The 15,000-nt window shown below is 45.2% G+C and overlaps 1 protein-coding gene across 1 annotated transcript in view; it reads right to left on the reverse strand.

The window, feature by feature from the left end:
• Window positions 1–15,000, reverse strand: part of epha4b (eph receptor A4b) — a 118,640-nt gene that overhangs the window by 28,657 nt on the left and 74,983 nt on the right. The window contains 1 exon segment of the mRNA XM_048237790.1: window positions 14,475–14,583. Within this exon segment, the coding sequence (XP_048093747.1) occupies window positions 14,475–14,583 (109 nt within the window).

Consider the following 15,000-nt stretch of genomic DNA (forward strand, 5'->3'; position numbering starts at 1 on the left):
ACTCTGGTTACCTCCACTAAAACATACTACACGTGTACACTCTGGTTACCTCCACTAAAACATACTACACGTGTACACTCTGATTACCTCCACTAAAACATACTACATGTGTACACTCTGATTACCTCCACTAAAACATACTACATGTGTACACTCTGGTTACCTCCACTAAAGGTTACCTCCACTAAAACATACTACATGTGTACACTCTGGTTACCTCCACTAAAACATACTACATGTGTACACTCTGGTTACCTCCACTAAAACATACTACATGTGTACACTCTGGTTACCTCCACTAAAACATACATACTACATGTGTACACTCTGGTTACCTCCACTAAAAAACATACATACTACATGTGTACACTCTGGTTACCTCCACTAAAACATACTACATGTGTACACTCTGGTTACCTCCACTAAAACATACTACATGTGTACACTCTGGTTACCTCCACTAAAATATACTACATGTGTAGAGAGTGATGGAGAGAGATGTGTGCATCTGTTCAAGAACGCACATTTGGATTTCCTCCCTTCCTACAGCCTTAAGGGAAGAAAGGCTCTGAAAAGGCTCTAGTGTTCTCTCACTACAACAGCATTAGAACATGCTAGACTACATACGCTGTAGACACATTTCCTGTTTCTCTCACTAAAGTATGCCAGACTACATTTGTAGACAGACAGAGAGAGATGTGTGTGTGTGTGTGTGTGTGTGTGTGTGTGTGTGTGTGTGTGTGTGTGTGTGTGTGTGTGTGTGTGTGTGTGTGTGTGTGCAAGTCTGTGTGTGTGTGTGTGGGCGTGTGCAAGTCCGTGTGTGTGTGTGCGTGTGTGTGTCCAAGAGCTCAACACAAAAGGGAGGAATGGAAAGCCTCCCTTACTGGAGTCTTGTTCCTCTCAGTAGAACATCACAACATCTCTGAACACCCTGATGTATTTCCCTATCTTAAGTTACACCTCAATGAAAGGGGTTAAATCATGATTTCATGGTCATTTACAAACAGCAGGATGCAAAAAAAATTAGCATAGCTGTTTTAAGCTTCACTTTTATCGCTTTTAACCTTTAATACTGTTAACAGAACTGTGGTTAACTGTGGCATTATAGTTATTACCAACTGTGAAATCTGATACCCCTTCATTACAATCAGACCACAGTGTGATTTGGGTGCACGGCACGCGTATGATACTTTTCATTAGGGAGAATTCCAGACACTGTATGATGGGTTTCACTGAGCAGCTTGTGTGATCCAGCTGACTGCCCAGTGGCCACTCCACCTGTGGACGCCAGGGTAAGGTTCTCAGATACTCCACCCTCTACAGACACACCCACGTCAGCATACATCTAGTCAGTTACACAATGCCCACTATAATGCAAAATGTAAAACAAAGCTTCTTATTTGAGCACTAGAATACAATCCTTTGGTTCACAAAGCCAGTTAGAATGGAGGAAATAGAACCACAACACCAACAAGAATACTAGACTAGGCCTCAACACCGAACTTCATTTACAGAGCACAAAGCATATGCACTGGTAAGTGCTTTTGGCAAGTACTTGTAAGTTATTCTTTTGGCAAGTATTGGTAAGTTATCCAAATTCATATTATGCATTAAAGGAGTAACCTTCAGTGGTTAGTAGTAACAGGTACAGAACACAGTACACAGGTTCTGCAAGAAGCGCACTACTTTTGATGTTAGTAACAAGCAACTCAGAGTAGTAAGTTATGCTGCTGCTAAACATGAGGCTAGCTGTGTGAGACCTGCTGGTCTGCAGCTTCGGTCCACCCTCACTTTAGGATGAACCTCGTTGCTGCCCGACTCTGTGTCCTGGCACCACAGTCTGTGCCAGGCCTATGCCAACTGTGCCACCAGCTCTGGGTGGCAGAGCCCGCGGCGGCACATGGAGCCGTGCGTGGCAGTCATCTTCCCTCACACACTCGGGACGTTTGATGCTAATTTTGCCTGGCTCCTCCAAACTGGAGCCTGACACAGTGTAAACAGCACTAATTGGCAGCACTGATTAAAATCCCCCTGCTGTGGATGATGTGTGTGTGTGTGTGTGTGTGTGTGTGTGTGTGTGTGTGTGTGTGTGTGTGTGTGTGTGTGTGTGTGTGAGGGAGAGTCGGGAGAGGAATGAAGATTAAAAAATGGCATTCATAATGGAAACAACCGACCTGCTCCTTTGCTTTGCTTGCTACACCGTGTTATGAGTAACATGGAACAGTTTTGCTGTTCTGTTTTTTGTGTGTGTGTGTGTGTGTGTGTGTGTGTGTGTGTGTGTGTGTGTGTGTGTGTGTGTGTGTGTGTGTGAAAGAGGTGTTAAGTCGACAATACACATTCAACACCTTGAGTCTTACATAAATTCAAACGTAAATCTATATCTGCTAACAGAAAAAACTCAATTTTTCAAAACAATGTGTTTCGTAAAGCTCATCTGCAGGATTTCTATCTCTCGCTGGACAGTTTTGGCATTATGTTTTTTGTGCTGAGGCATTGGAAAGAAGGCATGACAAATAAAACCCCTCTGTCGGCAGTCATCTCCCTACCAATCTCTCTGGCAGGCTCGGGGAACCATCTAATGAGAAAAAGAGCATCTGTATTGACAAAGTGTCTGGCCGCTGCACAGAACAAAGCAAGAGGCATTATGGAGGTGCAGATTCCCAATTTCCCCACGCTTCTACACAAATGACAGCATCCTGCTGCAATGGTGGCATTGGCGGCTACAGCAGCAGCAGCAGCAAGCAGTCCAGGAGGCCAGTGGAAACAAATGGCTCTCCCTTTGCACTTTCTTTCTCCCCCAGCTGCTGTCTCGCCTCTGTGCTCGTTCGACACTGCGGATGTGAGTATGTGTGTGTGTGTGTGTGTGTGTGTGTGTGTGTGTGTGTCGACAGGGGCCTGATGTTGCAGCTTACACATTCACTTGCATTGACTGAGAGCCGCAAAGGGAGATGGGGTGGGGTCTGCGTCCCTACAATTTTCTCGTTCTTTCTCTCCCTCCCTCTTTCTCTCTCTCTTGCTATCATTCCCCACATCTAATCTCTGACTCTCTCTCCTGCTTTCTCTCTCTCTCTCTTTCTCTCTCTCTTTGCTATCATTCCCCACATCTAATCTCTGACTCTCTCTCCTGCTTTCTCTCTCTCTCTCTCTTGCTATCATTCCCCACATCTAATCTCTGACTCTCCTTCCCTCTTTCTCTCTCTCTTGCTATCATTCCCCACATCTAATCTCTGACTCTCCCTCCCTCTTTCTCTCTCTCTTGCTATCATTCCCCACATCTAATCTCTGACTCTCTCTCCTGCTTTTCTCTCTCTCTTGCTATCATTCCCCACATCTAATCTCTGACTCTCTCTCCTGCTTTTCTCTCTCTCTTGCTATCATTCCCCACATCTAATCTCTGACTCTCTCTCCTGCTTTCTCTCTCTCTCTTTCTCTCTCTCTTGCTATCATTTTCCCACATCTAATCTCTGACTCTCTCTCCTGCTTTCTCTCTCTCTCTCTTGCTATCATTCCCCACATCTAATCTCTGACTCTCCTCCTCTTTCTCTCTCTCTTGCTATCATTCCCCACATCTAATCTCTGACTCTCCCTCCCTCTTTCTCTCTCTCTTGCTATCATTCCCCACATCTAATCTCTGACTCTCTCTCCTGCTTTCTCTCTCTCTTGCTATCATTCCCCACATCTAATCTCTGACTCTCTCTCCTGCTTTCTCTCTCTCTTGCTATCATTCCCCACATCTAATATCTGACTCTCTCTCCTGCTTTCTCTCTCTCTCTCTTTCTCTCTCTCTTGCTATCATTCCCCACATCTAATCTCTGACTCTCTCTCCTGCTTTCTCTCTCTCTTGCTATCATTCCCACATCCTAATCTCTGACTCTCTCTCCTGCTCTCTCTCTCTCTCTTTCTCTCTCTCTTGCTATCATTCCCCACATCTAATCTCTGACTCTCTCTCCTGCTTTCTCTCTCTCTTGCTATCATTCCCCACATCTAATCTCTGACTCTCCCTCCCTCTTTCTCTCTCTCTTGCTATCATTCCCCACATCTAATCTCTGACTCTCTCTCCTGCTTTCTCTCTCTCTCTCTTTCTCTCTCTCTTGCTATCATTCCCCACATCTAATCTCTGACTCTCTCTCCTGCTTTCTCTCTCTCTCTTTTCTCTCTCTCTTGCTATCATTCCCCACATCTAATCTCTGACTCTCTCTCCTGCTTTCTCTCTCTCTCTCTTTCTCTCTCTCTTGCTATCATTCCCCACATCTAATCTCTGACTCTCCCTCCCTCTTTCTCTCTCTCTTGCTATCATTCCCCACATCTAATCTCTGACTCTCTCTCTCCTGCTTTCTCTCTCTCTCTTTCTCTCTCTCTTGCTATCATTCCCCACATCTAATCTCTGACTCTCTCTCCTGCTTTCTCTCTCTCCCTCTTTCTCTCTCTCTTGCTATCATTCCCCACATCTAATCTCTGACTCCCTCTCCTGCTTTCTCTCTCTCTCTCTCTTTGCAGAATTAACATATCATTGTGCAGTGTTTCTCACTAACTCCAGCTATCTAACTCAAGACGTGTTTTTCATCCATCCAACAGGCTCTCTGAGGCCAGTTCTAACTAGCCATGTATCTCCTCATCTCATTTCTTTTCTATCTCTATCTCTCTCTCTATCCTTTATTTTCCCACTCCTTGTGCCTCTCACTGTATCTGTCGCTCTTTTTGGCTTTCTGTATCTCTCTCTCTCTGCACTATATCAGCAAACATGCATTTCAAGATCTTGGTCCTGGCACATTTGGAAAGCATGCATGCTGATTTTGCTGACAGAGAATTTTCTCTCATCCTCTGTGCTGTGATATTTTCTCCACTTTTTTGACAGGATGTGAGACTTTGGCATGTGGCACACTAAGAACATTAAAGTGAGGGCGAGATGAATAGATAAAGCGAGAGAGAAAAAAAGAAAGAAAGAAAGAAAGAGAGAAAGATAGATAGAGAGAGAGAGAGAGAGAGAGAGAGAGAGAGAGAGAGAGAAGAGAGAAGAGGAGGGGGGTGATACTGTACAAGCTCTAAGAGCTGACTCAGGTGTCCTTGTCTCCAGGATCTACGAATGGAACTCGACCGAGAAACATTTCTTTAAAAAACTGTTTAGGATCAATGCCAGAAGCAGACATAAGAGAGGGGGAAAGAGAGAGAGAGAGACAGAGGGAGAGAAAGGGAAACTGACAGAGGTAGACAGAGAGCTGGAGATCAAACACTAGGGCAAACTTTTCATGGGCTAAAGGGTCAAGAAGGGATTGATGTATTGTAGAGAAAGTGAAAAAAAAAATGTTGAAATATCTGGAGCTGACGCAGATCTCTGTATATATGCACAGTGAGGAACAAAACGTCAAGCATAAAAGCACAGAACACTCTTCTCACTCTTCCCTCACTCTCTCTCTCTCACCAACGCTGCTGAGATCAAAGATCTGACAGAAGGAGAGAGGAGAGAAAAAAAAAGAAAAAAAAATGATGGTGCTGCTTGGCTGGGCCTCAGCAGAGGGAGAGAAAGAGAGAGAAATAGAGAGAGTTAAAGAACCTCTGAATAAATGACGTGCTAAACCAGGCCATATCATTCACTGTATTTTATATGACAAGCAGCCTTTTACTGCACCCATAAATGCACACAGACTAGAGGAAGAAAGGAATTGATATAGTGATGGCAGTCCTGAAGCTTCCATGGGGGTGGACAGAAAAGGAGGGGGCCCAGGTCAAGCGTCCACACCGGTGCCCCCTCCACTCCACTCAACCCCCACATGACCCTCCCCATGGTCTCTCCTCTTCTGGCACCTCTTCAACACCCTCACCCCCCTCTCTATTAAGACACATCCTGGCCAACTGTCAGACACTGTCAGCGGAATTAAAAGAGGAAGAAACAGCTCAAGTGTCCTATATCTACTTCCACTCCAATCTTCTGGGAAGGACAGTGGACTTTAACGCGGCCAGTGCTGTACAACTTCACATCTTCATGGTCAAAGGGCTTCTTTGTGGAGTGAATAGGTCACGTGTTTAATAACACATCTCTATAGACAGGCTGAGTTACAGCTTTAGTATGGAAGGATAATATAGTCCTAAACTGACACTTTATGAGTAGTGAGGACATGTCTTGCACCAGGCAGGGAAGTCACCAAAGGTGAACCAGAGGAAATGTGCCACGCTATTTCCGCCAGTAACGTTTAATTGCCCGTTTTGATTACCCTGTATTTCCTGCAGTCTTAAAATGGGATGTGGCCGACCTTTGCCTTTTCAGTTGGCAGTAAACGTGTGACCTTGAGATAACAGCGTGCTCTGTTCCCTGACTAAACAAAACAGAAGCCACTTAAGCTGATGCTGATGGCCTCTCCTTTTCAATGTGTAGTATCAGGTAACAGCGAGCACACAGAAAACAACTATGTATCACACTACACAGAAAGGAACTACTAGTAGTAGCAGCAGTAGTAATAGTAGTAGTAGTAGTAGTAGCAGTAGCAGTAGCTAGTTGACCAAGAACTGGATGAATAATTACTAATAACCTCAAGCTACATATTCCTAAAACGTACTAAGAGGTGAGCCTCATACTGTGCATGTATATTTTGCTGTCAGCACAGCCGATAATACTGAAGAAAAACAGGCTCATCAGCAGCTCATGATGAATTTATTAGGAGAGAGAAAGAACGAGTGAGAGACAGAGAGAAACAGAGAGCTAAATGGAGAATATGGATATGCAAGACATGAGCAAGCAGACTAATGTAGATAATCAGGAAGAGAAAAATAAGGCAAAGACAACAATATAGGGCAGACAGAGGGGGGAGAGAGAGAGAGAGAGAGAGAGAGAGAGAGAAGAGAAAGAGAGAGACAGAGAGAGAAAGAGAGAGACAGAGAAAGAGAGTCCATATCATAATGAAGGCGGTAGCACAAAAACAGACACGACACAGAAATGACAGTTGCCATCTATCTATAGAAAATACAGTGTATCAGTTTATTTCCTCGGGCATAATGCTTTGGTCATACTACAGTAGGATCTCTGTCATTATGTGTGTGTGTGTGTGTGTGTGTGTGTGTGTGTGTGTGTGTGTGTGTGTGTGTGTGCGTGTGTGTGTCATGCAGAGATCAGATGATTTCTAATCATCTCCTCTGCTGTGTCACACCCACCCCTAATGGGCTGGAGTGAGAGCTAGAGAATGGATGCTCCTCTGCCGGGCTTTAATCAGGCAAAAGTGGGCCTTCAGATTAATGGCAATCAGAGAATCACTTTAGTTTGAGGAAAAATCTGTACGTAAAAGAGACATAAAGCTCTAGCCCATGGAATATGAGGGGATGCTATCATGTGTTGCACTTGTCTTTCATTTTTATCTTTCTCTCTTTCACTCTCTTTCTCTCTCTCTTATTCCTCAGATAGGTCTCTCTTGCTGAGCAAACTTGGCGAGTGCCCAAGGTCTGGTGACTGCTTTAAAAAAGATTTACTCTGGTTCCAGTAATTATGAGGAGGACGGGCATGATTGAATGGAGATATCGAATGAATTTTGCACACATGGCTATTCAAAGGTGCGGGGAAACATTTAATTTGGAAACCATTCATTATGGTAATTGAAGATGCACCGCGAGAAGAAGGTTACCAATAATGTCTGTTTCGCCATGGCTTTTCCCCCCTCTTTTTTATCTGTTTTGCTCAATGCAGTCATCCTTTGCAAATTAATTAAGCCGGCTGCACGCGGCTCATCTGGCGATGGCATCCACCCCTTGCACAGGGGGCACTGGGGCAATAAAAATCTCATTTGCTAAACAGCCCAGTGCACAAATACAGCCAGAATCACCTCAAGAAAATAGGGATGCAAGGATGGTCGTGGCACCACCTTCTCCTTGGCTCAAAATGGCTGAGCTTTGATGACAGCTAAGCACCCACGGTAGAAATTAATAGCTTTTCTAATGGATTAAAATGGCCGTGCCGTAAAGGAATGAGCGCCTCTTTGGGGGCTTGAGTCTCAGACGCGTGAACGGTGCTAATAGAAAAAATATCTTTTTCATTGACATTACATTTCACGACCAGCCATAATTCACTACTTCACTGTGTGCGGTGTCAGATCCACGGACCGACTGCAATTTTGCTTTCTCAGAGGGCACGGTAGGGTTAAAAAAAGACAGCAGAGGAAAAAAGCCTTCGCAGGGGTGAGACAGTGTGGCGTACTAAGACAAATAATTCCATCAATTCTCTTAAGCTCTGCTTCCATCGCATGAGCCAATCAGACGAAAGGATCTATGCGGCCATAAGCGCGGTAACTTTTCCCGGGTGGCGTGGGGAGAGTGAGGGCTGACAGCAGGCACTTTGCTTTCTCGGCTTGTTTGTTTTTTTCTCGCGTTCTGCCGACTAAGCACTGTTCCTCGATGGGCCAATGCCCCCGGGGCAAAAAAAGGCTGGCTTCGATTCCCCTACCAACGTTCATCATATAATGAAAATTATAACACATTAGGCCACACACACACATACATACACCCGCACACACGCACACACACACACACACACACACACACAAACACACAGACACACACACACAAAAAGCATTGCCAAAAGGCTTCCATTAGCTCCACACAGCCCACTGCAGGTGATGGCTCACTTGATCACATTAAGAGAGAGGCTAAAAACCCATTAACCAATTAGCGTTATCGCCACAGAGGACTTTGCCAGGACCCATCTTGTGTGTCCACGAGCGGTGAGCATATCACACTTAGATTTGTCATAGAAAACGACCTGCAGACCCCAAGCTATCAGAGTGGGGTACTGTTACTGTTCTCAAACACATACATGCACTCACACACTCACACAAAGGCCCTGAAGCAGCCAAGTAGAGATGATGAACATTTGGCTTGCAATCGTCATTATCACTTTTGTGCAATGACTGGGAATGTTCTGTTCACGTTAGCACTTTGGAGACTCAAGCTTGCACAAATGCACAGGGCTTTTGGCAGGAGCGTAAGGTAATAGGGTGGCGTGTTTGTGTGTTTGTGTGTGTGTGTGTGTGTGTGTGTGTGTGTGTGTGTGTGTGTGTGTGTGTGTGTGTGTGTGTGTGTGTGTGTGTGTGTGATGGTGTGAGAGGCACAAGCTTGGCCAGCACGAGTGCTACCAAATCAGCATTAGCTGCATTGTTTCCAGGCAAGGAGGCAAAGAGGGGGAAGGCAATCAGGAGGGAAGTCTCGGATACTCTATTTGGGAAATTGTAACAAAGTGAAGAGGAGAGAGACAAGTCATGGGTATTGGTGCTTCATGTCTGAGAGGAGATGAGAGGAGAGGAGAGGACAGAGAAGTCACAGTTCCCCACTAACAGGAGGCAAGAGCAGAGAAGACGAGGAGTCAACTGTATTCATACTTCATTTCTGAGAGGAGAGAGAGGAGAGGAGTTGATTGTACTGACACTTCGTTTGTGCGAGCAGAGGAGTAGAGGAGAGGAGTCACCACCATTGGCACCTTCTTTCAGCAGAGACAGGACACAGGACTGGTGATCTGCTGTGCTGTGCTGCGCCGGAGCCCACCGCTCTCAGTGGCAGGCCCAGAGTGTCTGGCATGCCTGGGCCTCAGAGCCACTTGTGTGTGACAAAAGATTGCAAGATTTTATCTGCTTTGGATGATTTACAGTTCAGACCATAATGCTTCCCCAAAGAAAGGCATATAAATTGTGCGGGGCGTGCACAAACACACACACACACACACACACACACACACACACACACACACACACACACACCGCTCAGGGCCAGGTCCATCACAGAGAGAGCCAGGCACTATCTAGCTACTGTATCAGCGTTTTCTGCACAGAAACGTATGGGTAGAATAAGCCAGCACAACCCCCTAGTCTTAACCAAATATTAGCTTCTTTGGGCCAGTCCTACGCCAGATCTGGGGCAAGTCTGGTGTTTGAGCCCACATCCTGGTTCCTGCTTGCAGTAATGAGAACAGACACAATAGCACTTCTAACAGCGTGTTCTCCATGTTAAAGGGAAGAATCTGCCGACTCCTGTCTGTGTTTCTGCATTGTACATTCTAGCTCCTACTCATTAACTTTTAAGGATCACCCAAGGCCACTAACAGATGCTCTGTGCAAACAGAACGGAGAGAGAGAGAATGTGAGAGAGAAAGGGAGAAAGGGAGAGAGAGGGAATGAGAAACATCCGGTGATGACAAAGAGAGTTTTTCTTCTGCTTATTAGCCAGTCTGCTGACTCTCCCTGAACATTTCATCTGCGATTACACAGACATTTCAATCTTCACTGCGCTCTCATTGGGCGCAGACAAGGACACAGCTGACATTTCCGAAAGGCAGAATTGTCGTAAAGCATGGGATTCTTATTCCAGTATGAGCAAACAAAACATTCCTGACAAATTTCTTGAGGACGCAACATTCTCTTTCAAATACCATGCCTGCCTGTCTGGTGTCTGAGTCAAAAGTGTCTCGTGGAGTTTCGTAACTTTTTCCCCTCTCCCGATTCTCATCCAAGCCAGACACTGACCCACAGGAAGGGGAAAAGGCTGACAGAGCTGAAGGCTCGCACTGGCCGTCCTTGATGGCCTAACAAAGTATCAAACCTCTGAATAGGTAGAAAAACAAAAAAGGAAAATCATTATTTTAAAACCTCGTATTAAGTCCACTCAGAGCTTTGCAAACTTTCTCTTTTTTAAAAAAGGCATAACACAAAGAGTCCAGCATGCTTCTGGCAGGCAAGGCAGTGGTGAGCAGATTGGTGAGCCCATCAAAGGCTTCTCACAGGACTCCGGTACTCCGGAATACCACTCATTAGCAATGGACTGGCATATTTTAATTGCTTCCCAGGGAAAAAAAAGAAGTAAAGGGAAAGAATGTGGATAAGGAAAAGGATTGTGGAAAAGTGTTCGATGAGTGCGGTTGACCATCTGCTGATTTTACCGCTTGCCAATAGCGGCGCATTGTTCTACCTGCTGGACTGCCAACTCGGCCCGCCTGTGGACACCATGGACAGATTTAAACAGCATGCATACACGCCCACGATGAAGCCCGTTAGCTGGTGTAGCCGAGTTGTTTGCACAGGGGGGCTGTCTGGGTGTATTTTCGTCCTGACCGCTTTTATTGCCAATAATGAACAATGGATGCTTTTAGATGGTGAGTGTAAGCACCATATATGCACAATTTATTGCCATCGCTGGTGGCTTGTTGAGTAAATAACATGATCCACTACTGCATTAATTAGACTTGCCTATCTGAGCACAATGCAGCCTTTATCGGAGCATCCTTTACTCTTCTTGCACATCCGATGGGGCTTCTGCAGGGCCTACAGTGTGTCACTGTTTCTGCACCACATCACATTACAAAAGCATGTGATTTTATATTCCTTTCCGGTAACACTAGCTAAGCATGGGAAGAAGGGTGAAGAAGTAACAACCAAACACAAATAGCTATAGGTGGAAATCTTCAGAGGAACAAGGAAGCCACAAGGGATCTCCATTTCTCTCCGACTGCCAGATCACGACGCTGAGCTGAGGGACAGGTCAGGAAAGGTCAGTGGGGCCGTCCATCAGATCAGACGGGCAGCCACCGAATTATCCACCGAAAGACATGCACAACGAGAGAGAGAAAAAACACAGCCTTCAGAGAAAAAAAAACTTCACTTGTTCGCGAAAAACAAGATGTCAAGAAAAGTAAACTAACCTAAATTCTCCTGCTTCTATGCAGCATGTCTTTGTTCTGTGTTCTCTCTCGCTTGCTTGTGGGGAAGAGAGGCAAGGCGAGAAGGGGGATGGGGGAAGGTGTGGGAAAGGAAGCGAGGGCTTGGCAGGAACGTGTTCTAATCTTTTATGTAAGACAAGGTAATGCAAATCCCCATATGGTGAACGTGCCGGAGTTTTCACAGCTCAGCTCCCGAAAACTGTGCTGAACACGCAGCAGGGAGCCAGACTCACACCCTGGAGATTTAGACGTCTTGGGTACAATCAGAGAGAGAGAGGAGGAGAAGTGAGAGAGGGGAGTAGATACAGAGAGGGGCAAAAAAAGATGTTCAAATAATAGGGACTGAAAAAGGGAATACGAGGGAGGGGGTGAGAGAGATGCAGGGTGGTGGTGTGGGGGGTGGGTGAAGGGGTATGGTTTGTGAAATAAGTATATAGTAAACCAAGTGCCCGTCTGATTTGAGATTCCCTCTGATTCTTCAAAGCCAAGCCTGTGAGTAGGCTGTACTGTGGTGGAATTGTAGCTAAGAGCGCAATCTCACTCTCTTCCATCCGCTCCAACTTGTTCCAGTTTCCACAACTCTCCCTCTCTCTCCCTCTTTGTCTCTCTCTCTCTCTCCATCTCTCCCTCTTTCTCTCTCTCTCTGTCTCTCTCTCTCAAGGCTGGCCTTTTTGAGCACTCTGTATGGCTCTTTCTATCATTTATTTCCTCTCATCCATCTCTTTCCAGACTTCCTCACTCAAGTACTGTCTTTGATCTACTATCACCATACAGCTATGAGTCGAAAATCCACTGAAGCATGCTCTCAAACACACACACACAGACACACACACACACACACACACACACACACACACACACACACACACACACACACACACACACACACATACAGACACACGCACACAGACGCACACACACACACACGCACACACACAAACTACGCCCCCTCTCCTTTGCTCTTTGACTAGACCCCAAATCAACCTGCATCTCACACCCTCACCCAGGCCTCTGTCTAACAGCTCGCCTTCCCACCTTTCCTATTAGGGCTGACGCAGAGGCTAAGTGAAAAACTAGCGCTGGCTAATTCATGGAGATGTATCGACGGACCTGTAAAAGCTGGTTAGCACCTAGCGTGTCTGGCACTTCTCCAGTGCACTGCTGTAATTGCCTTCCTCTGGAGATGTCAATGTGCCGCTGCGTGTCTCTCTCCCACTCGCCACTAATGAGTGCGAGGATTCGCACGTACAAGTGCGGCAGGCACTGAGCAGGACCAGTGTGTGTGTGTGCCTGTGTGTGTGTGTACGTGTGTAGTGGGCCAATCCCATTCCTCATTTCTCTATTCCTTGCCTCTCTCTGAAACAGAATGGGTGAAGATATTCCCCTGGGAAATGAGACACTACTACTATACTGTTACATGTCTTTAGAAGTTGTCGCTACAGTAGCTGATACATGGTAGATGCAGTGAGTGTTCATCATAACAAACTTCAAAGATGCCATCGGCAACCGTATGCATTAATGTCAGACGAGTGATACAAAAGTTCAGCAAATTTCATGGTATGCTGTCAAGTCACGGGGTATCATGGCAATGGAACTATGTAGACATGCATAACAACTGTGCAAATTAGCAATAATGACGTGACGTTATCATTTGCAAACTTAGCAGTTTTTGAAAACTTTCCTATAAAGAACAGGCCCTTAAACATATTGCCACAAGTTTGAATGTAACATAACACAATGATTGTTGTGATTTTTAAAATCCTACTAATGCCGGAATGCACTGATGATTCTCTTGGCTTGCTTATGCTGCCATGTTGCCCGTCTGCCTAGTGTATGCTGGGAAATTTCTCATGCCCCTTCGTGTGATTCTGAAAAATCTTCATTTGAGGGGCTATGTGTACCCACTACCACCACTCCTCCACCCAAAAGAGAAGGTCAGGATAACCCTAAGGGGAAGGCTAAGGGGTAGAAATGGAATTTGGATTTTGGACTAAAAGAAACTGACAAGTCAATAGCAATATTCACAACGCTGCTATACTGGCTGCAGGATGTTTGAGTAGAGGGGCAGCAGGTTCGTCCAGTACAGTGTACTCATTCTGTACGCATTCATCCCTTGCGTTACAACAATGCATTTTGTGTGTGTGTGTGTGTGTGCAGGCTTCACGTGTGGGTGCGTGCATGCGTCAAATGTGTGTGCTTGACTGCCTGATTAGATCCCAGGCAGGTCAATACTGAACAGTGCACTCAGGCTGATAGGCAATCACCTCTGGTCAATACTAATGGTTTTAGAGACTACAATACAGCCCTGGGCCATTTCATTCCCAGTGAGGGCACATAATACAAACATCATTTTACAGCCACAGCAAACAAGGCTGGTGTTCCCCCCATAGAGACATGTTTAAATGCTGTCAAGTCTGTCATCATGTCACCATAGGCCACAACTGGACTCGTCCTTTAGAGCTCTGGGCTCATGGACGTACATCAGGACATTCTACAGTTCACATGTTTTTGAGCTGAGAGATGTGCTGTGCACATTGCCAACATGTAGCTCTTTACAAGGCAATGCCGCACAGACAAACTTTTGTTATAAAAGCCAGATACTTCTCATTCTTACTTTTATGTTTTCTCTTAGTGAAGTTCTATTCGACATATAATTGAGCTTTGCAAGGTCCCAACAGGCAAAATCTCAGATGATTGGGAAGAAAGAGAAAGAAAGCAAGAAGGGAAGAAAGAACGGAGGAAAACAAAACATGAAATACACATTTAAGAGAATATTTCTAGGAGCGAGCTTCACCTCCCACTCACGACAAAACAGGCCACCAGGAAGATGAGCAGCACGATCCCCCCAGCGATAGACACGGCCAGGATGGTGGACTGGTTAGGGTCTCCTATGGCCAGCATGTCTGCATGTGGAGAGAAAAAGATTTTGAATAAAACAAATAACTTTATAATAATCATTTATATTCATTTTATTGTCATTTTGTCATTTGTCATTTAGTCATTTTGTGTGTTTGTATGTGTGTGTTTGTATGTGTGTGTGTGTGTGTGTGTGTGTGTGTTTTCTTTTACATTTCTTGTCATGATGTACTTGCCATTCCTAATACACATGTAATTTCTGGCTTTGGCAGCTTTGTATGTACTGCATGCCAATGTTAGTAAAAATGAATTGAGTATGAGTACGAGAGCAATTGATAGATAGAGAGAGAGATGACATTAAAGGCAAAAGAGTGCTTTAACATTCAACTTAAATGCCAAGTCGTCCTGCTTCTCTCATCCTGCCCTTAAACAGCTATGTTAACATTCTAAATAAGAGGCTCAAC

This window comes from Alosa alosa, chromosome 1 (genome assembly GCF_017589495.1).
Source record: "Alosa alosa isolate M-15738 ecotype Scorff River chromosome 1, AALO_Geno_1.1, whole genome shotgun sequence".
In the NCBI taxonomy this organism is placed as follows: Eukaryota; Metazoa; Chordata; class Actinopteri; order Clupeiformes; family Clupeidae; genus Alosa; species Alosa alosa.